Here is a 26,091-nt window from a genome sequence, read left to right on the forward strand (position 1 = left end):
GCATAGTACATACATTTAGCCAGATAACAGCAGTTGTTGCACCCCTAGGACTCATGACTACCCCTCTTGTAGGTTTTCAGTATCAGGGATGTATTCCTTCCCAAGGAGCATGCCTCTAGTCCAACTACAGAGCGATTGGTTTCCCTTATAACAGACATACCACTATTGCACCTGTTGGCTTATTTGGCCTGGCTGGCCATAGTTAAAGCTTCCAGTATCCACAGTTGTTTATCTCCACTGGTGATTTCCCTGTCTCATGGAACTGCATGCAGCATAGCTTTTTCTAGCTCTCTGTCAGCTGATTTACACAGATGAGGATTTCAGCTCAGCTCCAGCAGGATTTCTCAGTGATCTTGCAGCCCAAGTATGTGGAGTCTTCAGCAATAGGGTCTTAACCATCTCTTCCTGGTGGGAAACCAAGAGCCTCAACAATGGCCTGTAATGTTTTGGGGCACCAGGGACCTCCCTGGCCAACAACTCACTGGAAGGTATCCCAACCCTGGCACTGAAATTTTATTTATTTATTTATTTATTTATTTGAGAGGGACAGACACAGAGAGAAAGACAGATAGAGGGAGAGAGAGAGAATGGGCGCGCCAGGGCTTCCAGCCTCTGCAAACGAACGCCCCCTTTGTGCATCTGGCTAACGTGGGACCTGGGGAACCGAGCCTCGAACCGGGGTCCCTAGGCTTCACAGGCATGCGCTTAACCGCTAAGCCATCTCTCCAGCCCTGGCACTGAAAATTTTGTAGTAACAGTCTATGGCTTATGGGTGTGTCATTGTTCAAAAAAGCATTTAAATTTCCTTCCTTCCTTCCTTTTCTTTCTTTCTTTCTTTCTTTCTTTCTTTCTTTCTTTCTTTCTTTCTTTCTTTCTTTTAAGGTAGGGTCTTGCTGATCTGGAATTCACTGTGTAATCTCAAGCTGGACTCAAACTCACAGCAGTTCTCCTACCTCTGCTTCCGAAGTGTTGGGATTAAACTACCACACCTTTCTTTTTTTCTTCCTTTTATTTCTTCTTCTAAGAGAGGGAAGATGACAGAGAGAAAGAAAGAATGGATAGGGCATGCCAGGGCCTCTAGCCACTGCAAATGAACTCTAGATGCATGTACCACCATGAACATCAGGCTCACATGGGTTCTGGAAAATTGAACGTGGATGCCTAGGCTTCGTAGGCAAGTGCCTTAACCACTAAGCCGTCTCTCCAGCCTTACTTTTTTTTTGGTTTTTCAAGGTAGGGTGTTGCTGTAGCCCAGGCTAACCTGGAATTCACTATGTAGTCTCAGGGTGGCCTCGAACTCATGGAGATTCTCCTACCTCTGCCTCCTGGGTGCTGGGATTATAGGCATGTGCCACCATGCCAGTTAACCATCTTTTTTTTTTTTTAATTTTATTTGAGAGCGACAGAGAAGTAGAGAGAGAGAGAGAGAGGGAGGGAGGAAGAGAGAGGGAGAGAGAGGGAGAGAAAGAAAGAGAAAGGGTGCATCAGGACTTCTAGCCATTGCAAATGAACCTCAGATGCATGCACCACCTTGTGCATCTGGCTTACATGGGTACTGGGGAACCGAGCCTCAAACCGGGATCCTTAGGCTTCACAGGCAAGCTCTTAACCACTAAACCATCTCTTCAGCCCCCCCCCCATTCACCATCTTAATCATTTTAAATAGTTTTTTTTTTTTTGTGTGTGTGTAGAGTATGTGTGATGTGGTGTGTGAGAGGCATATGCATGTGTGTGGTGTATGCATGTGTCTTAGGTCCTCATGTTTAAGCAGTTGAGCCAGTTCCCCATCCCTTAAGCATACAGCTTTGGGTGGTATTATGTTCACATTATTTTATTTTTTTTTTATTTTGTTCATTTTTTATTTATTTATTTGAGAGCGACAGACACAGAGAGAAAGACAGATAGAGGGAGAGAGAGAGAATGGGTGTGCCAGAGCTTCCAGCCACTACAAACAAACTCCAGATGCGTGCGCCCCCTTGTGCATCTGGCTTACGTGGGACCTGTGGAACCAAGCCTCGAACCGGTGGTCCTTAGGCTTCACAGGCGAGCGCTTAACCGCTAAGCCATCTCTCCAGTCCATGTTCACATTATTTCGCAGTCATCATCATTATCATTTTTTTTGGGGGGGGGGGAATGTATATGTGTGTGTGTGAGGGAATGTGTGAGAGTGTGGTTGTGTGTGGGGGGGTGTGAGTGTGTGCGGATGTGAGAGTGTGTGTGGGGTGTGAGTGTGGAGGGTGTGTGTATTTCGTGTGAGTGTATGTGGGGTTGTGAGTGTGTGGGGGTGTGAGTATGGGGGTTTGTATGTATGTGTGTGGGGGGGTGTGAGTGTGAGGATGTGTGAGTGTGGGGTTTGAGAGTGTGGGTGTGAGTGTGCAGGGTGGTGAGTGTGGGTGTGTGAGTGCGCAAGGGGTGAGAGTGTACGGTGGGTGTGAGAGTGCGGGGTGTGTGTGAGAGTGTGGGTGGTGAGTGTGGGGGGTGAGTGAGTGTGTGGGTGCATCAGGGGAAACTTTGGGTGTCAGTCTTTGCTTCCACCTTGTTTGAGATAAGGTTTCTCGATGTTCTCCTTGGCGGGCCAGGCCAGCTGGCCATTGAGTGTCCATTGAGCTGTTTCCGGGCGGGGCTGGGACTCTTGTCCTCTGCCTCCATGTCGCTGTGGTGCACAGTTGGAGATGCAGCACCAGCCCATGTGGCTCCGGGGTAATGAGGTACTTCGGCCACCTCCCCATCCCACCGTCTGGTTTCACAACTCCCCTTTAACAACTGGAACTTGGTGCCCATTAAATGTAACTTCCCATTCTTCCGTCCCTGCCAGCTCCTGGCAGCTGCTGCTTTTCCTCGTTTCTCCAAATTTCGTCCTATAAGTGGATGTGTGTTGCTGCTTTTCCATGTGAATGTATGTGAGTGAGGATGTGTGCCTCAGTGTGCCTGGGAAGGTCGGGGACATTGCTTCTGGGTTAGTGACCTCTCACCTTTCCACCTCATTGGAAGTTGGGATTCTGTCTCTGGATCTTGCCTTGCTGTTATTCTTTGCTGTGCTTGTCACAAGCTTCTGGAAAGTTCTCCTGCCTGCATGTCAGTGTCCTTGGATTACAGAACCCTGCTATGACTTGTGGCTTTTGTGTGGTGTGGAGAGGATTGAACTCAAGTACGCTGGCTTGAGCAGTGTCTGCTTTATGTACTGAGCCATCTCCCCAGCTCCTGTAGATTGCCATTTAAAAAGTTGGAAGAAACACATAACATGGGATTAGATCTTGGCCTTTTAAAATTACCAAGGTAGGGTCTTGTTGTAGCCCATGCTGACTGATGTGGAATTTATTATGTAGCCTCAGAGTGGCCTCGAACTCCTGGTGAGCCTCCTACCTCTGCCTCCAAGGCAATGAGCCACCATGCCTGGCTTTTTTTTTTTTGACCTGGAATTGACTTTGTAGTCTCAGATTGGCCTTGAACTCACAGTGATCCTCCTACCTCTGTCTCCCAAGTGCTGGGATTAAAGGTGTGTGTCACCATACTTGGCTCTATATATTGTTTTCTGTAACAGCTGTAGCATTTTACATTTCCTACAAACCTTGAAATTTGTCTACATCCTTATCCATATTTGTTACTTTCTTTGTCTTAAAAGAATTTAAGGTAGTAACAATGTCAATGGGTGTGAGGCACATTTCAGCCACTCTGCTTTTCTAGTCCTCTGAGAACTGTGTTGGCATGAAGGAGTGAGACATGGAAGGCCAGCTAAGAGATGCTTAAACTGACTGAGATTTATGGTAAAGAGGGGCTGGCTGAAATATGTGCAGGGTCAGTGGGGGCTGGGAGGGTGACTAGAATTGTGGGAGGTGATGGCAAATTGGATATAATTTAATTGAATTGAAGCAGTTAAATGAGAAATGACATAAGAATGACTTCTGCATTTTGAATCTGGCTAAGGGAAGGAGATAAATAGTAATTATTGATCTTTTGAGTTTTTGATGGGAATTTTTGGAAATGAATGTCTTGCCGGGCAGTCTGTAATAGGTGAGGGGCAGGTCTGGGACCTTTGTCTTGAGTGCCAGTGTGGGATAGAGGTTATAGTATTTCTCTTTGAAATATTTATTTTCTTGAGAAAAAAATAATCTAATGTATTTTTCTTTTTTGATGTTTTCCAGCTCTTTCCAGCTTAGGCTATGAAAAGAGCTGTGTGCTGTTCAACTGTGCAGCCTTAGCCAGCCAGATCGCAGCAGATCAGAACCTGGACAATGACGAAGGACTGAGAACTGCCGCTAAGCAGTACCAGGTATGCCGAGGAGCGGTCGCAGAACTTGGAGTCATTGCAAGTGATTTGCATTCAGATGTATAGAAACTTCTTTCCTTCTTAACAGATGTTTTCTGGAGAAGTGATGTACTTTTAAAGTAAATTATTCTTATTGTTGAAACCCTTGGATAAGCATTCCAGTAGTAAAACCATTTATTAGGCCACCAGTAGCTAGGACAGTGCCTGGCACATGATAGAGGCTCAGTAGATAGTGATTGAACAAGACGTATGGCATGAAATTTCATTCATTTATGTAAATCTTACTGATGAATGACTCCATTTAAAACATTTGTACATTTCTTGGTATGTTTTCTCAGAGTCAGACACATTTAAATTGTAGTGGTATTGAAAATTTAAGAACTTTTAGCAAGAAAACAAGTTTAACTCCAGATTTAAGGAGAGGTCTTTTTTCGGGGGAGGGGGAAGGGTTTCACTTTAGCCCAGGCTGACCTGAAACTCACAATGTAGCCTCAGGGTGGCCTCAAAACTCTCAGTGATCCTCCTACCTCTGTCACCCACTGCTGGGATTAAAGGCGTGTGCCACCACACCCGGCAAGAGGTCTTTTTTTTTTTCTTCAAGGTAGGGTCTGGCTGTAGCCTAGGCTGACCTGGAGTTCATTGGGCAGTCTCAGGGTGGCCTCTGAACTCATAGCCATCCTCCTACCACTGCCTCCCAAGTGCTGGGATTAAAGATGTGAGCTACCATGCCTGGTAAGAGGTTATTATTATTATTTTTTTTGTTTATTTTTAATTATTTGAGAGCGACAGAGAGAGAGAGAGAGAGAGAGAGAGAGAGAGAGAGAGAGAAAGAGGCACATAGAGAGAGAGAAGGCGCGCCAGGGCCTCCAGCCACTGCAAACCAAACTCCAGATGCGTGCGCCCCCTTGGGCATCTGGCTAATGTGGGTCCTGGAGAATTGAGCCTTGAACCGGGGTCCTCAGGCTTCACAGGCAGCGCTTAACCGCTAAGCCATCTCTCCAGCCCAAGAGGTTATTTTTGAATGTGACCAGACATGCAATGTTCTTAGATGGGTAACTGTATTTTAGGTACTAATCATTGACATGTGCCAATCCCTGACTAATATGGCATGCTATTTTGTGATAATTGTTAATATTTAGTCTTTGTTTTAGGTAAAAAAATGATACATAATTTGTTTTCAAGACAGGGTCTCACTCTAGTCCAGGCTGACCTGGAATACACTATGTAGTCTCAGAGTGGCCTCCAGCTCTTCAAGGTCCTCCTTCTTCTGCCTCCCGAGTGCTGAGATTAAGGGCGTGCACTAGCATGCCCGGTGTGATATTCTCCCCCTCCCTGAGATAGGGTCTTGCTCTAGTCCAAGCTGACCTGGAATTCACTATGTAGTCTCAGGGTGGCCTTGAACTCATGGTGATACTCCTACCTCTGCCTCCCAAATGCTGGGATTAAAGGTGTGCTCCATCACGCCTAGCAGTGATACTCTTTTTTAAAACATATTTTATTTTCATTAATTAATTTATTTGACAGAGAGAAGGTGAGCGGGGGAGAGAGAGAAGGGGAGAAGGGAGGGAGGGAGCGCCAGGGCCTCCAGCCATTGCAAACAAACTCTGGACACATGCATGCCCTTGTGCATCTGGCTAATATGGGTCGTGGGGAATCGAACCTGGGTCCTTTGGCTTTGCAGGCAAATGCCTTAACCGTTAAGCCATCCCTCCAGCCCCAATACTCTTTTTAACACAGTAACTGGGTTATGCTTGTATGGCCTGCCTAGCTAATCTATACTTTTTCATTTCAGAATGTTTTCTTCTTTTTCTCTATTTCATAAAGACAAAGTAATTTAAGGATTGATTTAAATTAAAATTGAAATAAACAATTTAAACATTGTTTATTTATTTGAGGGGGAGGGAGAGACCGAGACAGAGACAGACAGACATAGAGCTAAAGGGGCAGGGAGAGGGTGAATATGGATGTAACAGGACCTCTAGCCACTGCATATGAACTCCAGATGCATACACCACCTTGCCTATCTGGCTTATGTGGGTACTGGGGAATTGAACCTTGGTCCTTAGTCTTCCCAGGCAAGCAAATTAAATGCTAAGGCATCTCTACGGCCGGAGATAATTGGGACCATTTCACTAGGGAGCTTTGAAGGCCAAATGAAAATGCCTAACTACTGATAGCAGTGCAGGTCATAGGGTGAGGGGCACATGTCCCTTGGGTTTTCTTGAGGCCCAGTGTGCTTAGTGGAGAGTGGAATTTGTTTGGGACAAAGCAGGAAAATTTCAGTACTACAAATATTTGATAGTGTTTTTTTTTTATTGAGGCCACTGTTCTTAGGTAAGTTTTGCAGAAGTATAATAATCAATTTTTGACATTAATTTACTTTATTTTTCCTATGATCTACCTTTATTCTTTGTTAAGCTGCCTGAGTCTCTAGAGGTTTGGAAAGAAACCTTGTTAGATGATTAGATCACACTATAAAAATTTAAACATAGTGACTGGTTTGTGAGTTAGCATTTGGAAGATTTTTATGTGTAACAGTAAAAAATGACATATTCTGATTTTAAATAATTTTTTTCTTCTCCTTGTAGTTTGCTAGTGGTGCCTTTTTACATATTAAAGAGACAGTTTTATCTGCCTTAAATCGAGAGCCTACTGTGGACATATCTCCAGATACTGTGGGGACCCTCAGCCTCATTATGCTGGCACAGGCCCAAGAAGTATTTTTTTTAAAAGCCACAAGAGGTAATTTCAATTTCTCCTCCACTCTTTCCACGTGAAAACAAGTAGTAGCTTATTTACTTATTTATTGAGAGAGAGAGAGGCAGATAGAGAAAAAGAATGGGCATGCTAGGGCCTCTAGCCAATTGAAAACGAACTCTGGATGCGTGTGCCACCTTGTGCATCTGGCTTTACATGGGTATTTCAGAATTGACCTTGGGTCCTTAGATATTTCAGGTAAGCACTGTTAACTACTGAGTCATATCTCCAGCCCCAAGTAGTAGGTTTTTGTGTAGACAAGGTGATTAGTATATAATGTGTTCCACGTAGACGGGGAGGTGATATAGAGAAAATTAAGTAGCCAAGGCTTTGAGGGGACAGTAAGATTGTATTATGTGGTAGTAGCTGGTGATCTGTCTGTGAGTTAGGGGTGGTAGGGGCTCATGCTAATTTTGGATTTATCTGTCAAGAATGGTCCCTTCCTTCTCTCCTTCCCTCCCTCCTTCCTTCCTTCCGTTCCCCCCTCCTTCTCTCCTTCCTTCCCTCTCTCCTCCCTCCTCCCCCCTCCCTCTTTCCCTCCCTCTTTTCCTTCCTTCCTTTCTCCTTCCTTCCTTGGTAGGGTCTTACTCTAGCTCAGGCTGTCCTGGAATTATTCTCAGGGTGGCCTTGAACTCTCATGATGGATCCTCCTACTTCTGCCTCCAGAGTGTGCCACCATGCCTGGCTCAAGAATGGTTTCTTTATTTTTTATTTATTTATTTATTTAAATTTTTATTAGTATTTTCCATGATTATAAAAAAATATCCCACGGTAATCCCCCCCCCCCCCACTTTCCCCTTTGAAATTCCATTCTCCATCATATTACCTCCCATCTCAATCATTAAAGAATGGTTTCTTTAAAGAGGTCTGGTTTAAACTAGATATTAATGACAAGAAGGAGCTATTCAGGCAGTCCCTGCTGAATGAGAAACAAAGAACAATTCTGTTTTTTATGATTTGTTTTTCTTTTGTTTTCCAAGGTAGGGTCTCACCCTGGCCCAGGCTGGCCTGGAATTCACTATATAGTCTCTGGGTTGCCTCCAGCTCACAGCGATCCTCTTACTTCTGCCTCCTGAGTGCTGGGATTAAAGGCGTGCACCACCATGTCTGGCTTATGATTTTTTTTTTATGATGGTTTTTAATTGGGTGTTTGTATTTGTGTACGCGCATGTGTGGTGTGTGCAGATGCTCATGCCCCATGCATGCCCATGTGAAGGCCAGAAGTGGACATTGAATGTCAGCTTTTACTGCTCTTCTGCCTTATTTCTTTGAGATAGTCTCTCTCACTGAATCTGGAACTCAGCATTTTCAGTCAGACTGACTTACTGACTAGTGAACCTCAGTGATCCTCTTGTCTCTGCCTGACTGAGCATGTGGTCACGGGCATACACAGCCATGTCCGGCTTGTTACACAGGTCCTCTTGCTTGCACAGCATGTGCTCTTCCCTGCTGAGGCATCTTCCAGCACCAGAATATATATGTATTTTTTTCTGAGGTATGGTCTCACTCTAGCCCAGGCTGACCTGGAATTCTCTATGTAGTCTTAGGGTAGCCTCAAACTCCCATTGATCCTACCTCTGTCTCCCGAGTTCTGGGATTAAAGGCGTGTGCTATTATGCCTGGCTAGCTTGTTTTCTTGCCTGCCTGCTCCTCCTTCCCTCCCTCCCTCCTTCCCTCCTTTTCTCCCTTTCTGAGGCAGGGTCTCATTCTAGCCCAGGCTGACTTGGAATTCACTATGTAGTCTCAAGTTGGCCTTGAATTTACAGCGATCCTCCTACCTTTGCCTCCTAAATGCTGGGACTAAAGTTGTGTGCCACTACACCTGGCTCTTTATTTTGTTTTATTTATTTTATTTTAATTTTTAGAGAAAGGGAGAGGGAGAATGGGAGCTCCAGGGCCTCAGCCATTGCAATTGAACTTCAGATGCTTGCGCCACCTAATGGACATGTGCAACCTTGTGCTTGCTTCACCTTTGTGCATCTGGCTTGCTTGGTATCTGGAGAGTCGAATATGGGTCCCTTAGGCTTTGTATTCAAGCACCTTAACCATTGAGCCATCTCTCAGCCCTTTTTCTTTCTTTTTTTTTTTTTAAGAAATATTTTAATTTATTTATTTATCAGAGAGAGAGTGAGAGAAAGAGGCACATAGAGGGAAAGAGAATGGTTGCACCAGGGCCTCTAGCCATTGCAAATGGACTCCAGACATATGTGCCACCTTGTACATGTGGCTTACCTGAGTCCTGGGGAGTTGAACCAGGGTATTCTGGCTTTTCAGGCAAGTGCCTTAACTACTAAGTCATCTCTCCAGCCCTCCTTCTTGTTGAGGTAGTCTCACTCCTGCCCAGGATGGCCTTGACCGAGGTAGGAGGATTGCTGTGAGTTTGACATCAGCCTGGAGCTACAGAGTGAGTTCTAGGTCATCCTGGGGAAGAGTGAGACCCTGCTTTGAAAAACTAACCCAACAAAAAACCTTGGAGAGAGAGAGAGCGAGAGTGAGAGAGGGAGGGAGGGAGGGAAGGAGGAAGGGATAGGGAGGGAGAGAGAAAAGTCACTTTTTTTTGATGTAGGGTTTCATTCTAGCCCAGGCTGACCTCGAACTCATGCTGATCCTCCTACCTCTGCCTCCCAAGTGCTAGGATTAAAGGCATGTGCCACCATGCCTGACCCAGTATTTATTGTTGTTGTTATTATTTTTGGCTTTTCAAGGTGGTGTCTCACTGTGGTCCAGGCTGACCTGAATTTCATTATGTAATCTCAGGGTGGCCTTGACCTCACAGTGATCCTTCTACCTCTGCCTCCTGAGTGCTGGGATTAAAAGCATGCACCACCACTCCCGGCTAGTAGTCACTATTTTTTTTTTTATTTTAATTTTTTATTTGAGAGTGACAGACACAGAGAGAAAGACAGATGGAGGGAGAGAGAGAGAATGGGCGCGCCAGGGCTTCCAGCCTCTGCAAACGAACTCCAGATGCGTGCGCCCCCTTGTGCATCTGGCTAACGTGGGACCTGGGGAACCGAGCCTCGAACCGGGGTCCTTAGGCTTCACAGGCAAGCGCTTAATCGCTAAGCCATCTCTCCAGCCCGTAGTCACTATTTTAAATAAAATAGTTTTACTTATTTTTGAGGAGAGTGAAAGAATGTGTGTATGGGCACACCATGGCCTCCTGCCCCTGCAGACAATTTCTAGATGCATGTGCCACTTCATGCATTTGCCTTTATGTGGGTATTGGGGAATTGAATCCAGGCCTACAGCATAGGCAAGTACCTTTAACCACAGAGCCATCTCTCCAGCTCAGTAGTCACTTCTTATCCCCCTTTTGTCCCAGGTGCAGGTGGCCATTGTCTCATTTTCTGTGTCTTTGGTTTTGCCCATGGATAATATTTATTTAAATGCCTGTTTGCTTGTCTTTCTATCATTTGTCATCTACCTGTCATTTGCCATTCATCTGCCTACCCAGCAACTAACCAGCCAGCTGTCTGTCTTTGAATGAATGACACAGTATCCCATATAGTGGGCTGGCCTTTAACATGCTTTGTAGCTGAGGTTAGCCTTGAACTCCTGATCTTGCCTCCTGGGTGCTAAGATGATAAGCATGTACAACCACATTTTGCTCCCTGTGAAATAGGTTTTTTTAAAAAAATTTTTTGTATGTATATGTATTTGTTTTTACGTTAAAAATTTTTAATTTTTTTAAAATTTATTTGAGAGAGAGAGAGAGAAAGAAATAAGCAGGTAGAAAGAGAGAATGGGTGTGCCAGGGTCTCTAGCCGTTGTAAATTAACTCCAGACGTGTGTGCCCCCTTGTACAGCTGGCTTATGTGAGTCCTGAGGAATCAAGTCTCAGTCCTTTGGTTTTTCAGGCAAGCACTTTAATCATTAAGCCAGCTCTCCAGTCCTGTATTTTTATTTATTTATATATTTTTCAATCCTGTATTTTTAATTTTAATTTTATAAAAATTTTTATTAATATTTTCTATGATTATAGAAAAGATCCCATGGTAATACCCTCCCTCCGCCCCTAACTTTCCCCTTTGAAATTCCATTCTCCATCATATTACCTCCCCATCTCAATCATTGTACTTACATATATACAATACCAACCTATTTTAAGTACCCTCCTCCCTTCCTTTCTCTTCCCTTTATATCTCCTTTTTAACTTACTGGCCTTTGCTACTAAGTATTTTCCTTCTCACGAAGAAGCCCAATCATCTAGGGCTAGGCTCCACATATGAGGGAGAACATGTGGCGCTTGGCTTTCTGGGCGTGGGTTACCTCACTTAGTATAATCCTTTCCAGATCCATCCATTTCTCTGCAAATTACATAACTTCATTTTTCTTTACTGCTGAGTAAAACTCCATTGTATAAATGTGCCACATCTCATTATCCACTCATCAGTTGAGGGACATCTAGGCTGGTTCCATTTCCCAGCTATTAGAAATTGAGCAGCAATAAACATAGTTGAGCACGTACTTCTAAGGAAATGAGATGAGTCCTTAGGATATATGCCCAGGAGTGCTATAGCTGGGTCATATGGTAGATCAATCTTTAGCTGTTGTAGGAACCTCCACACTGATTTCCACAATGGCTGGACCAGATTGCATTCCCACCAGCAGTGTAGAAGGGTTCCTGTTTTTCCACATCCCCGCCAACATTTATGATCATTTGTTTTCATGATGGTGGCCAATCTGACAGGAGTGAGATGGAATCTCATTGTAGTTTTAATCTGCATTTCCCTGATGACTAGTGAAGTAGAACATTTTTTTAGATGCTTATATGCCATTCGTATTTCTTCCTTTGAGAATGCTCTGTTTAACTCCATAGACACCCCCCCCCTTTTAAAAAATTTATGTGGGTCCTGGGGAATCAGGTCTCAGTCCTTTGGTTTTTCAGGCAAGCACCTTAATCATTAAACCAGCTCTCCAGTCCTGTATTTTTTTTTATTTTACTATTTTTTAAAAAAAAATTTGTTCATTTTTATTTATTTATTTGATAGTGACAGAGAGAGAAAGAGGGAGGTATATATAGAGAGAGAATGGGTGTGCCAGGGCTTCCAGCCACTGCAAACGAACTCCAGACACGTGTGCCCCCTTGTGCATCTGGTTAACGAAGTCCTGGAGAATCGAGCCTCCAACTAGGTCCTTAGGCTTCACAGGCAAGCGCTTAACTGCTAAGCCATCTCTCCAGCCCTGTATTTATTTAAACAGATTGTACTGTTTTTTTTCTTTATTAGTTATGTACATACTCAGTGTGTAAACAGCCATGTTGGTACCATCATTAGCCTCTTCCCTGCCTCCCCTGTCAGAAGGGACCCTCCTTGTTGGGGATTGTGGGTCATGCACTTTGGGGGTAGCCATCAGTTATGGGAAAGAGGCAATGTCTCTGTGCATAGTGCCCCGACTCATGGCTCTAGCAATCTTTCCACCTCCTGTTCCGTGAATTTCCCTGAGCCATGTTGGGTTTGTTTTAGGTCTACTTCAGTGATGAGGTCTTGGGAGTTTCTGTGTCTCTGGATCTCTGGTTTGGTAGGAGTTGAGTGTTCTCTGTGTCTGTCTCCTTCATCCTTGTGGTGGTACCAGGTTCACCAAGAAAGCAGCATTCTTGATCATTTCCCCAATTCCTCTACGATTTCATCTGGGGCTCTGGTGAGGTGCAGTGGGCTGATTCTCTCCTTAGGATCTGCGTCCATCTGTAAAAGAGGAGCAGATTCTCCAACGGAGAGTGAAGTCAGCACCAGATAAATGGGATAATCATTATTATTTTAGAGGGAATATAATAGGTGTAGGCCCTCTTATAGCCCAAGATTGGTGGAGTTTGATATTGGACAGCAGACTTGATTTTTGGATATGGTTCTGACTTGGTTCCCAGTTCTAGCTATGGGTTCCATTCCACTGAGTGCATTAGCCAATTCAAGAGCAGTTGGTTTCCCACCATGGCTGTGTGCCACTGTTGGATTTGGGTGAGCATCATGTCAGGTTGTTTGCTGCTGAGTAGCTTAGACCATGAGTTGCTTGGACAGATGTTCCCCCAGTTGCTCATGTAGCACCATCGGGTACTAGATGAGCTAACTGTCTGGGGATTGACTGCCTTCCAGATTCCAGCAGATTTCTCCATGTTCTGTACCAATAGCATGTGGTGTTTTCAGAAGTAGGGTCTTCCCACTAGCCCTTGGTGGGTCATCAAGTGCTCTGACAGAAATCTGTCTTTTTAAAAAGCTGGGCATGATGGTGCACACCTTTAATCCCTGCACTTGGGAGGCAGAGGTAGGAGGATCACTGTGAGTTCAAGGCCACCCTGAGACTACATAGTGAATTCCAGGTCAGCCTGAGCTAGAGTGAGACCCTACCTTGAAAAACAAAAAACACACACAAAAAGAAAAGAAATCTGTCTTTTTTTGGGAAACCTTGTAGGTCTCTCTGGTCAACAGGTTATACTCTTATCCCTTTGTCCCTGATCTCGTTTCCCTGGACCCTTCTCACTGGGGTTTTGGTATTCCTTGTCTGCTCATGAGGGCCACAGTCAGTGTCTGTGGGGATAGCAGGGAAACCATGCCTCAGGGCACTCTTGCCCACTCTGTAGCTCTTGGGTGTGTGTGTGTGTGTGTGTGTGTGTGTGTGTGTGTGTGTGTGTGTGTGTGTGTGTGTGTATTTTGGTTTTTTGAAGTAGGGTCTTGCTCTAGCCCAGGCTGACCTGGAATTCACTATGTAGTCCCAGGGTGGCCTCGAACGTATGGCGATCCTCCTACCTCTGCTTCCCAAGTGCTGGGATTAAAGGCATGCACCACCATGCCCGGCTTTAAAAATATTTTTACTTATTGGCAAGCAGAGAAAGATAAAGGAGAAAGTCAAACAGCAAGAATGGGCACACCAGGGCTTCCAGCCGCTGCAAATGGACTCCAGGTGCATGTGCCACCTTGTGCATCTGGCTTTACATGGGTATTGGGGAATTAAAGACAGGTTGCAACTTAACTGTTGAGCCATCTCTCTAGCCTGGCTCTTACAATCTCCTGTGGAATAAGTTTTGTGCAGATGACTTAATTTCATCAATAAGAATTTCTGTAGACAAATGTACAGATTTTCTTTTCTTTTCTTTTTTTTTTTTCCTGAGGTAGGGCCTCATGCTAGCTCAGGCTGACCTGGAATTCACTATGTAGTCTCAGGTTGGCTCCTATCTCTGCCTCTTCAGTGCTGGGATTAAAGGCGTGCGCTACCATGCCAAGCAAATGCATCGATTTTTAATCCATTATCTATACTGAGTTATATATTAGATACTCCTTTTTCTTTTCTTCTCTTTTTTCTTTCTTTTTTTTTTTTTGAGGTAGGGTTTCACTCTAGGCTGACTTGGAGCTCACTATGTAGTAGTATCAGGGTGTACTTGAACTCATGATGGTCTTCCTACCTCTGCCTCCCAAGTGCTGGGATTAAAGGTGTGCATCACCATGCCTGGCTCATAGACGCTCATTTTTTAAACTAATTTGTTTGAATTATAATGTTCAGTTTAATATCTTCTTACAGATAAGATGAAAGATGCCATCATAGCTAAGCTGGCGAATCAGGCTGCAGATTATTTTGGTGATGCTTTCAAACAGTGTCAATACAAGGATACTCTTCCCAAGGTCAGTTACTGTCTTCATAAACAGTTGATTATTTTGCATGTGGAAGCATTTTTGTGTATGAGAAACAAGCTGAAAATCATAAAGAAATTTGAAATTTTAATAGAAGCATCTGAAGAATATTATTTTTAGAACTAATGTTTTCAGTTTCAAGATGCATGGTCAGTGTTTGATAATTAGGGGATAATTTGTCTTTACTGAGGTTTTTTTCCTCAAGCTAATGCTGCATCTGTCTTCAGTTATGTCACTTTAAGGCACGCTGGGTCACTGGTGATTTTTGAATAAGCATGAATTCTTGAGCATGTTGACTGTCACATTTTAATCATTGTCCTGTTTTCTTAAAGATGAGTCTTAAAGCGCAAAAACAGACATAAAGAAAAAAAAGGAAAAGAGAAGTTAACAGTTTCCTCCGATACCTTGATTAGAATTAAATTTTGCCAACAGGGATAGAAAATTGGGCTGCTGTTGGACAGCTAAGGAAAAGCAACCATCCCAACCACATGTCACAGGAAGTATTGTTCTGTTGTCACCCTCTCTAAATGACAGTTGAGAAGACTGGCAGTGATCACTTGTAAATGATGAAGCAGATCCTAGACAAACAGATCAGTTGGAATGGTTGAAAATAGATTTAAGACCTGAAAAACATGTTGCAATTATTTTCCTACAGAATTGTTAATTGAACTTGATCTGTGTGATAGCAGATGATATTTGTTACATGACTAGAGGAGAATTTATGAATCTATGTCATATTCAGCCATTTTCGTAAGTTATAAAATTGCTGGAAGTATAGGGTAAGGCAGGCCTGCATGTAAGTGCGCCATCAACGTGCACTAGCTGGAGGATGAAGAGCAAGGTTAACGGAAAGGCTCCTTAGGGTTGAAAATCCACTGAGAGTGGTGAGGATTCTATTCCTGGCACTGCCACTAGAAGTGAAAACAAGGCTCTAGTAGATGTTTGCCCAGCACTCTTGGGCTTAGTAGTGTTATTTTTACAAAGAGATGTGGGACCTGCTGTGAAGTCTTTCATGTGAAAGATTACATTCCCATCTGCACAGTTACATCCTCCTGGGCCGGTTTAGTCCGATCATGGAGAGAAGATTGTTACCTCAAAGGTTCAGAAACCACCTCTGCAGCTTTCCTGGGTCTTCCTTGAAGATTCCTGCTTTAAGTAGGAAGTTGCTCCAGCCCTGCCTTGAGTACTGGCATGAATGCAGTCTGAGATCAAAATGTTGTTTGTCCTTTTTTTACTAATAAAGCTCATAAGTCTTTTCATATTCTAGTTATTTATAAATCTGGACTGTCCGCCAGCATTGGTTCGGGGAGCTAGGGAAGTATTTACTGACAGCAGGAAAACATTCAGGTAGTGATTCTGGTTTTGATTCTTGTGTTTTTGTTTAGATAACAATTGTCTAGGATATTTCTTAGATTTTCAAAAATATTGTGTGCTTTCTAAAAACAGATTGTAGGCTAGGATTTGGCATTTTGAAAGAGCCTCTACATACATAGAGACTTTCTTAATTTAAGTTTTCTAAACTTAATCTTGACTGTAATTATAAATATTTTAGGGCAAAATAAAACTATCAATACAGTTAGTTGCATTTGTATGTATAGGATGTGGTTTTGAGCATATGGGATTGAAATATTGGTACCTATGTAATGCTAAGTCACTTGTATTTGGTTAAAGTAATCTTGATTACAGTCTCAGAATATGAATTTGAGAACTTACTTTACTGTCTTTTGTCTTTTCACCATGACAATACAGTCAGCTCTAGAGCAGTTTCATTAGTATATGTGAGTGATGATGGTTTGGGTACCTGAGGGCTGGGTAAGAGCTCATAGAAAGCTTCTCATGCCTCCCGCTTGGGCTTCCTCTCTGAATGTCCATCTTCTCTTCTAATGCATGTTTTCCTTGTAAACCAGAGTGCTGAGTTCATAGCTCAGTAAAAAGAATTGTAAAAACCAGAATTGGCTTCTATTAACAGCTTAAAAAAAAGAAGAAAAAATTTGATTTTATAGACTTCAATTCCTTCAACATTACAAGGTCTCTGTTTACACCTAATAGCTAACCTATCTCTAAACCACTAATGGGGTGATTCTAATTTTTGTCTCCTTTCCTTTTTCTTCCTGCATCCCATGTTGTCTGTGATGGTTTGTTTGGTTGGACTCCCCCCTGGTCAGTATTTTTATTTCCAGGAGGTGTTCCCTGTCTTGGCTGCAAAGCACTGTATCATGCAGGCCAACGCCGAGTACCACCAGTCTATCTTGGCAAAGCAGCAGAAGAAGTTTGGGGAAGAGATTGCAAGATTGCAGGTGAGTATCTTGGTGATACTTAGGGAATGTAATTTTCCAGAGGTTTTCTAGTGAGTTGTCTACATTTGCTCATAAAATTCTTTCCCATTTGCTGCCCCTTTGAACAGGCAAGTGGTGGTTTTAGGTTTTAGCTGTGGCATGCTTTGTAAAGTCTTACATGAAAACACCCTGCAAAATTTATGTTTGGTTCTCTGATATGTGTGTATTGCTTAACGTGTGTCCTAGTTTTGGTCTAAAGGAGCTTGACAAGGACACAGCGGCCACTGTGTGTTCTCATTATGAGACTCTGTTCCTTCTTACCTCTTTCCACGTCAGCACACATTTTCCAGAGACGCTGACGCTGTAGCAGCTGAGGTCATCTTGATTCTGTGAAGTTTCATTGGTTCTCTGGTGTCTTTCTGGCATCTTTACAAACCATGGTTATAATATGACCTCTGTTGATTGAGGTCTTGGTGGTGAGTCAAGAGCAAGAGCTGACAGAATGGAAGCCCACTGCATGCACAGCTGCTTATTCATAGACTGTGGACTTAAAAAATAACCCCCTGTATGTATGTATGTATGTATGTATGTATGTATGTATGTATGTATATGTGTGTGTGTGTGTCCAGGTGCATGTTTGTGTGAGTGCGCATGTACTTAAGTACATATGCATGTGGAGCCTAGAAGAAAACTTTGGTGTCATCCTCAGGAATGCTGTCCACTTTTACTGAGACAGCATCTCTCATTGGCCTGGAGCTCACTATTAGGCTGGCTGACCAGCAGACCAGGGGTCTCCCCGTCTTTGCCTCCCTAGTGTGGGGATTATCAGTGCATACCATTACACTAAGCCTTCCCATTTGGGTTCTGGGGATTGAACATAGGCCCTGTACTTAAGAGGCAAGCACTTTACGGACTCTTCAGTCCAATCTTGAACTCCTGTTTTTAAAAAATATTTTTTCAACATTTTATTTATTTATTTGGAAGCAGAGAGGTGGGGAGGGAGGGAAGGAGACTGGGTGCACCACAGCCTGCAGCTGCTACAAATGAACTTCAGATGCATGCACCACTTTGTAATCTGTCTTTATATGGGTACAGGAGAATCAAACCAGGGTCCTTAGGCTTAGCAGACAAGTGCCTTAACCATTAAGCAATTTCTCCAGCCCTAAGTTTATTATTTTAGATAATTGTAGCAAGATACACTAGATAGGAACTATTGTATCATTTTTTGGTGTGATTTTAATATTTTAGGCTCTCTCTTCTGATCTGGTCATTTTACATGTCTGTTCTCTGTAGGCATTAGAATATTACATAATCTCATTGTGGAGCTCAAAGATCCCCGTGATTGGTGAAACGCATTCCCTGCTTTGTTTAAATCTTTTATAATCTTTTTTTTTTTTTTTTTGCTTGCTTAGTCCAGACATTGTTACTAGAGGAGAGTAAAAAAAATCTAGTTTGGGCTGAGGATATAGCTTAGCGCTTAAGGTGTTTGCCTCAGAAGCCTAAGGATCCAGGTTCAATTCCCCAGGACCCACGGCAGCCAGATGCACAAGGGGGCTCATGTGTCTGGAGTTATTTGCAGTGGCTGGAGGCCCGGACATGTCCATTTTCACTTTCTCTCTGTCTGCCTCTTTATCTTTCTCTCTCTCTCTCAAATAGATAAATAAAAAAAAAATTTTTTTTTAAAATCTACTTTGATAACAGGGAGTTTTCAGTTTTTTTTTTTTTTTTTTTTTTTTTTTTTTTTAGTAAATATTATATTACCTATTTGAGAGAAAGAGAGAAAGAGGCAGATACAAATAGAGAGAATGGGCATGCCAAGACCTCTAGCCATTGCATATGAACTCCAGACACATGTGCCACCTTGTGCATCTGGTGTTATATGGGTACTGGGGAATCAAACTTGGGTCCTTAGGCTTTTCAGGAAAGTGTGTTAACTGCTGAGCCAGCTCTCCAGCCCTGTTTCTTATAATTGCGTATGTAGCTAGTAACTGTAAGTATTTAATGGAAAATTTAAGATTTGTATCTTCCTGGCACATGGCAAATGTTACCACATTATGTATTATATTTACCCCTGAAAATTCTTATGACCTATCTAATTTTATCAGATAGCATTATATCACCTACCATCTATGCATTAAAAGATGAGTCTTAAATGTGTGTGAGGTGATTTTCCCTCAGTGACACTTAAATGACATGCTGTTTGGTCGACTCCTGTGCTGGAGGGTCACTTTCATCTGATCTACCCTGTCACGGGCAGCAGCTCATTCTGGCCATGGCCTTTTTGTGAGTGGCTAGAGGAGGGGTGCCTCTGCTTTCTGACCCTGTCTTCGCCTCCGTGAGGGCAGTTAGTACTGTTAACTGCTAGAGTCACATGGCTTCCTTAGTGGCAGCCTGTATTGAGTGACCTGTGGGTTTCTTTTATTACACTGGCAGTTTGCCCATGTGTTTAAATATCTTCAAGTTTTAGCTATTTTGTGATGGTCGATTTTTCAGATGATCCTGTCAGCTACAATGATAGAAATGCCAGTCTTTAAGGATATCTATATCTATGCATTTTTCTTGAAAAAATGCTTGGTAGAGAAATAAAGCAATATCTGTCTGTCTGTCTGTCTGTCTGTCTGTCTATCTATCTATCTATCTATCTATCTATCTATCTATCTTGCCATTTTCTTTTCAGCATGCAGCAGAATTGATTAAGACAGTAGCATCTCGCTATGATGAGTATGTCAGTGTGAAGGATTTTTCTGACAAAATCAGCCGTGCCCTTACTGCAGCGAAGAAGGATAATGACTTCATTTATCATGATCGAGTTCCCGACCTTAAAGATCTTGATCCTGTGGGCAAAGCCACACTGGTGAAACCGACTCCTGTCAGCGTCCCCGTCAGCCAGAAATTCACAGGTATGCCTGTTTGTCAGGTGCTCCCGTCTTTTCTCAGGTTGTTTTCTTCTTAATTTTCCCTCTCACAGACCCTGCATATTATTTATTTCCCATTTTACTTAAAGAAAAATAGTACTGGGCTGGAGAGATGACTTAGCAGTTGAAGTGCTTGCCTGCAAAGCCTAAGTACCCAGGTTCAACTCTCCATATAGACCAGATGCACAAAGCACATTTGGAGCTTGTTTGCAGTGGCTGGAGGTCTTGGTGCACCCATGCTCTGTCTCTGTCTCTTTCTCTCCATTGAATAAAATAAAAATTAAACAAAAAGAAAGAAAATGGTACCTCAGTGATGTTGGCTCTTTTCTTCTAGTTTAATAGGCATTTTTTTAAAATTCAAAATTCATATCCATATTATGTCATGCTTGGGGTATAACTTGCATTTATATTGTTTAAAATGAATATGAGGGATGGCTTAATGGTTAAGACACTTGCCTGCAAAGCCAAAAGACCCAAGTTCATTCCCCAGGACCCATGTAAGCCAGATGCACAAGGTGACACATGCATCTGGAGTTCATTTGCAGCAGCTAGAGGCCCTGGTGCATCCATTCTCTCTCTCTCTCTGCCTCTTTCTCTGTCAAATAAATAAATAAACAAAAATAAAATTTAAAATGAATATGAGAGTGGTCATGGTGGTCCATGTCTACAGTCCCAGCACTTGGACAGGGAAGGTTAGGTTGGAGTTTGAAGCCAGCCTTAGGCAGAGTAAGACCCCATATAAAGTCAAGCATGTGTAAAATGTATACTGAATGAAAACTTGAAAGTGGGTTTGTGTAGTGACTGAGACTTTAAACAGACACTTACCATTTTCCTAATACAACATTTATGTTTGAGATACTACCATTAAAAATAAACTTAAGGAGCCAGGCATGGTGGCACATGCCTTTAATCCCAGCACTCGGGAGGCAGAGGTAGGAGGATCAGTGAGTTCAAGGCCACCCTGAGATCACGTAGGGAATTCCAGGTCAGCCTGGGCTAGAGCGAGTGAGCGAGAGAGAGAGAGTGAGTGAGTGAGTGTGTTTTATTATTTTTGGTTTTTCAAGGTAGGGTTTTGCTGTAGCCCAGGTTGACCCGGAATTCACTATGGAGTCTTAGGGTGGCCTCAAACTCATGGTGATCCTCCTACCACTGCCTCCTGAACGCTGGGATTAAAGGTGTGCACCACATCCTTGGCAGCTAACTATATCTATATAAGTTTTCATTTATTTATTTATTTGAGAGAGAGAAAGGGGCAGAGAGAGAGAGAAAATGAGAATGAAAATGAGCATGCCAGGGCTTCCAGCCACTGCAAATGAACTCCAGATGCATGTGCCACCTTGTTCATCTGGCTTACATGGGTCCTGGAGAATCAAACCGGGATCCTTTAGCTTTGCAGGCAAACGCCTTAATCGCTAAGCTAGCTCTCCAGTCCGGCTAACTATATTTTTAAAGCAGTAAACTTCTAGAGTTATATTTGTGTGAAATGAGTACTGTACCCTCAGGTATTATAGGTACATATATATTTAATGTCTCCTGACTGAGGTCTCCTGGGTAGTAGATCTGAGATCCTGGGATAAGTGATTATTTTACTTACATTAACTTAGCAAACAAAATCTTTACCATGTTCCAGCAACTGTTTTAAGTACTTATGAATAAATACCCCATTTGTCTCACAACAATCCCGTGAGACTGGGCCTGCTAGTATTTCTGTCTTCCTGAAGAGGGTGCTGCTGTTCAGAGGGATTTTCTTTCCCAGGTTTACAAAGTTAGGTAGGAAATGGTGGAGCTGCAGGCTGAATCCACACTGTGCCCTGCCTAGTCAGTCAGCAGATGAGCACTCTCACTAGAGGTCCCTCGTGCACAGTGGCATAAAAATGTAAAGGGGCTGGAGAGATGGCTTAGTGGTTAAGGTGTTTGCCTGTGAAGCCTAAGGATCCAGGTTTGATTCCCCAGGACCCATGTAAGCCAGATGCACAAGATGGTGCATGCCTCTGGAGTTCACTTGCAGTGGATGGAGGCCCTGGTGTGCCCTTTCTCGCTGCCTGCGTCTTTCTCAGATTAATAAATAAGATATTTGAAAAAGTAAAGATAGTAAAGTTCTCCAAAGGAAGATTTCATTATTGCTTTGTCCATTAATTTAGTGATTAAATGTTTTCTTCATTATTGTGCTTTCAATAATGATTTAGTATTTTTCCCCCCTTCTTTTTCAAGGTAGGATCTCACTCTAGCCCAGGCTGACCTGGAATTCATTCTGTAAGTCTCAGGGTGGCCTCAAACTCATGGTGATCCTCCTACCTTGGCCTTCCAAGTGCTGGGATTAAAGGTGTGTGCCACCATACCCAGCCCACTCTTGGTTTTATGTGCTGTGGGGATCCAACCAAGGGCTTTGTGCATGCTAGGCCGAGCAGTCAACAACTGAACTCCCTAGCCTGGGACAGTGTCTTGCTATAAAGCCAGACTGACCTTTCACTTGTGAGTCTTTGGCCTCTGAGTGCTGGGATTATGGACATGCAACACCTTCCTGGCTCATCCAAGTTTGTGCTCTTGGGCCTCATTTTAAGATTGGGATGATTTATAATAGCTCATACCTCATGGACTGTTGTGGAAACATGGAAATTAACATAGTGGTCAGAACAAGAGAACCGAATATTTGATCTTCCTTTACCCACAAAGGCTGTGCATATGCATCCTGGGCCTGTGTAGCATCCTTGCTTGGGTGGTACTGGCGTGTCGTGAGGGAGACTTGCAGCCCTCTGACCCCGGGATGCCTAGAAATCTGCCCCAAGGGCCCAGCCCCCGGCCTGCCCTTGGTGCTGCTGGCATGGTCTCATTCACAGCCCGCCCGTGGGCAGTGCTGGAAGCTGCTCGGGAGCCCAGCTTTCCGCAGACTCCCCACAGCCACCGCCCTGTCACCACCTGGCGCCCTCACCCCACGGCCCTTTGTGAATATAGAGAAAATATGAACAGTTCTGCAGTTTGTGTTTTTGCCTTAAAAATTCTTTGGGATTTCCCTTCCCACTTCAGACCTGTTTGAGAAGATGGTTCCCGTGTCTGTGCAGCAGTCCCTGGCTGCGTTCAATCAGAGGAAAGCTGACCTGGTCAACAGATCAATTGCTCAGATGAGAGAAGCCACTACTCTGGCAAATGGGTATGTAGAACGTAGCTTTCATACATTTTGTCTGAAAAATTCTACTTTTCTATTGCCTTGCTCATTGACTATATAGTTTACAAGAACTACTAGTTTTCTGACCTTAGAACAGAGTGCTCAGGACTTACAATATAGTAGATGTGGGTATGCACACCACACCCACCACAACTTTCGTGGGGCATTTTATTAAGATATAAACACTTAGAGTTGGAAGAGATTAGGTTACAGAAGACAGGTGAGTACCATATGTTTAAATACCTGAGCCTGTGGGAAACATTTTACACTCTACCAATAATATAGGGCTCACTGTGTAGCTCATGCAAATTTTAAACATATGACCTTGCTCTCCGCCTTTAGTATACCGGGGATATATGTATGTAGCACTCTGTTCATTTTTAGTTATCCAGTAGGAACACAACATAAACTTACTCTTGTATGTGATTAAGAGGCAGTCTGTCTGAGCAGAACTTTCCTTCTGAGCAGTTTATTACATCATGTCATTTCATTGCTACCTTCATAAGTAGTAGATAGGGTTACATCATGTAAATGACATCACTGAAAAGTTGCTAGTGTGCCACAAAGCTAAGAAGAGTTGGTGGTTTAGTTAATACTTTGGTCATCTGTGTTCTTTGATATTTTGTGTGAATGAGAGGGAATTGTAACTATTTTGTGTATATTTCTGATTTGTTAGTGACAACATAATCAATATAAAAAGCCACTTGGTATAGGTAGAATTTCTGGAGCTTCGGAGTGGCTCAGTGGTTGAGTGCTTGCTTGCCTAGCATGGTCAAGGTTCTGGGTTCGGTTTCTAATACCACAAAACAAAGAAGAAAGATAGAATTTCTGACTTTATACTTAATCTGAAAGTTCAATTCTAGCCATGAACCTAAGCTGGAATATTTTAATGTCGTAGTTTTTGTGTGCTTGGCTTTCAATTCTGGACTGTGAATTTAAATATCTCAGTTACTTATTGGTCTTGTTTTAATCGTCTAAATTTTTGTTTATTAATTTGTGTGTGTGTTGGGGGAGTGCACATTCCATGGCACACATGTGGAGATCAGGCTGTGGTGTGTGTCCCACCTTCTTGGAGAGACGGTGTCTCCTGCCACAGCAGAGCAGCTGGTCCACAGGCAGCTTACGAGGGCGCTGGGAAATTGAATCGAGTCAGCAGATTGTGCAAGCAAATACCTTTAACTGCTGAACCAGCTCCTTTGCTCCAGTTTTGTTTGAATCTTATTAATCACTAATTATTTTGTTTTTCTCTTTCTCTTTGTTCTATTTTCCATTGATATGGTTCATCCAGTATTAGGGGATGCTAACTTCATTGCTGTTGATTTGAGCATGTATAAGTGATTGGTGTTTTAAAGGTAATGTAGGCTTACACATGACATGGCATCTCATTCTCCATAGGGTGTTAGCGTCCCTCAACCTTCCAGCAGCAATTGAAGATGTGTCTGGAGACACTGTACCTCAGTCTATACTGACCAAGTCTACATCTGTGATTGAACAGGGAGGAATCCAGACAGTTGACCAGTTGATAAAGGAACTGCCTGAATTACTCCAGAGGAATAGAGAAATCTTAGATGAGGTATGCTGTGGAGATGTGCTCTTCAAGTAAACACTCTGGCCTTGGTGTCGCAGGAGTTAGGACTTGTGGGTGTCCCAGAGTGCCAGTTGTTGCTGGGGTGAACTTACTGTGTCCACAGCCTGCTTGTTCTTCAGCCTCAGGAAGAATTGTTGGGTCAGAATGAGTTCATTATAAGGGGAAATAAATGCATATTAATTAAATTCATATCAACATTGTATCATACTAGTGAGCTGTGAGAACCACTATCATATACTGCATAGTCTTCATAATTAGTGGTTTCTTTGGTTCACAGCCATTAGGTTTCTCAGTGAACATGGACTCAGATAAATAAGTTAGACTTTTAGATGTTTTATAACATTTGCCATAGAAATGACATCTTATAATAAACACTTATTTATTTGATATTTCTATTTTTTGGCCAAAGCCAGTGTTTACTGCTGTCAGTTTTCCTTTATGGTGCTTTCACTTCTCCCCATTGCCAGGTGGGTCTCTCCTGAGGTGCAGGTGTGCGTAGACTGCTTATCTGTGCTCTTGACAGACAGAGAGCTACATGTTCTCTTCAGGTGACCCATAGCATTCCCATTTCAGGGATGTTGCATTTACCTTATTTTTGAGTTTTGTGGAGGAGAGGCAGGGCCCTTAAATACTTAAGGCAGTGTGACTCTTATGGATGGGATTACGTACTTCCCAGGGTTATATAAAAGATTAGTTAAGCCGGGTGTGATGGCACATGCCTTTAATCCCAGCACTCGGGAGGTAGAGGTAGGAGGATCACTGTGAGTTCAAGGCCACCCTGAGACTCCATAGTGAATTCCAGGTCAGCCTGGTTTAGAGTGAGAGTGTACCTTGAAAAACAACAAACAAACAAACAAAAAAGATAAGGGCTGGAGAGATGGCTTAGCAGTTTAAGGTGCTTGCCTGTGAAGCCTAAGGACCCAGGTTCGATTTCTCCAGTACCCATGTTAGCTAGATGCAACAAGGTGGTGCATGCCTCTGGAGTTCATTTGCAGTGGCTAAGAGACCCTGGTGTGCCCATTCTCTCTCTCTCAAATAAATTAAAAAAAAAAAAAACCCAACCAAACTTAAAGAAGGTTAGTTAAGGGCTGGAAAGATGGTTTAGTGGTTAAAGCACTTGCCTGTAAAGCCAAAGGGCCCATGTTCTGTTCTCTAGGACCTACGTAAACCAGATGCACAAGATGGCACATATGTCCAGAGTTTGTTTCCATTAGCTAGGGGCCCTGGTGCACCCATTCTCTCTGTCTCCCTCTTTCTCAAATAGATAAATAAATAAAAATAAAATATTAAAAAAATTAGCTAAACTAAAATAATGAAATTCTTAGGCTTTGGGACACAAAAGAAGTGTTCAAAAATTGTAGTTGTTTTTACTGTTACGTTAATGATTAGAATATTGCATTAGTTCAGTAAAACAATCAGCTTTTGAAAAAGATTAGCATGGAAAATTATTGCACTATTGGTTTGGGAAAGCTACTTTGAAAATATTTTGATAGTTTATTTGCA

General features: G+C 42.9%; 1 protein-coding gene across 2 annotated transcripts in view; it reads left to right on the top strand.

Moving 5' to 3' along the window:
• Positions 1–26,091, top strand: part of LOC101603901 (programmed cell death 6 interacting protein) — an 82,289-nt gene that overhangs the window by 33,649 nt on the left and 22,549 nt on the right. The window contains exons 4-10 of one of the 2 annotated variants that reach the window (XM_045136290.1): positions 4,143–4,270; positions 6,856–7,009; positions 14,537–14,637; positions 16,812–16,943; positions 19,600–19,822; positions 22,862–22,985; positions 24,396–24,573. In XM_045136290.1, coding sequence (XP_044992225.1) covers positions 4,143–4,270; positions 6,856–7,009; positions 14,537–14,637; positions 16,812–16,943; positions 19,600–19,822; positions 22,862–22,985; positions 24,396–24,573 — 1,040 coding nt within the window. The remainder of the gene's footprint in view (positions 1–4,142; positions 4,271–6,855; positions 7,010–14,536; positions 14,638–16,811; positions 16,944–19,599; positions 19,823–22,861; positions 22,986–24,395; positions 24,574–26,091) is intronic. The other variant, XM_045136292.1, reaches the window with a different exon arrangement.

The sequence above is a fragment of the Jaculus jaculus genome, chromosome 17 (genome assembly GCF_020740685.1).
Source record: "Jaculus jaculus isolate mJacJac1 chromosome 17, mJacJac1.mat.Y.cur, whole genome shotgun sequence".
Classification (NCBI taxonomy): Eukaryota; Metazoa; Chordata; class Mammalia; order Rodentia; family Dipodidae; genus Jaculus; species Jaculus jaculus.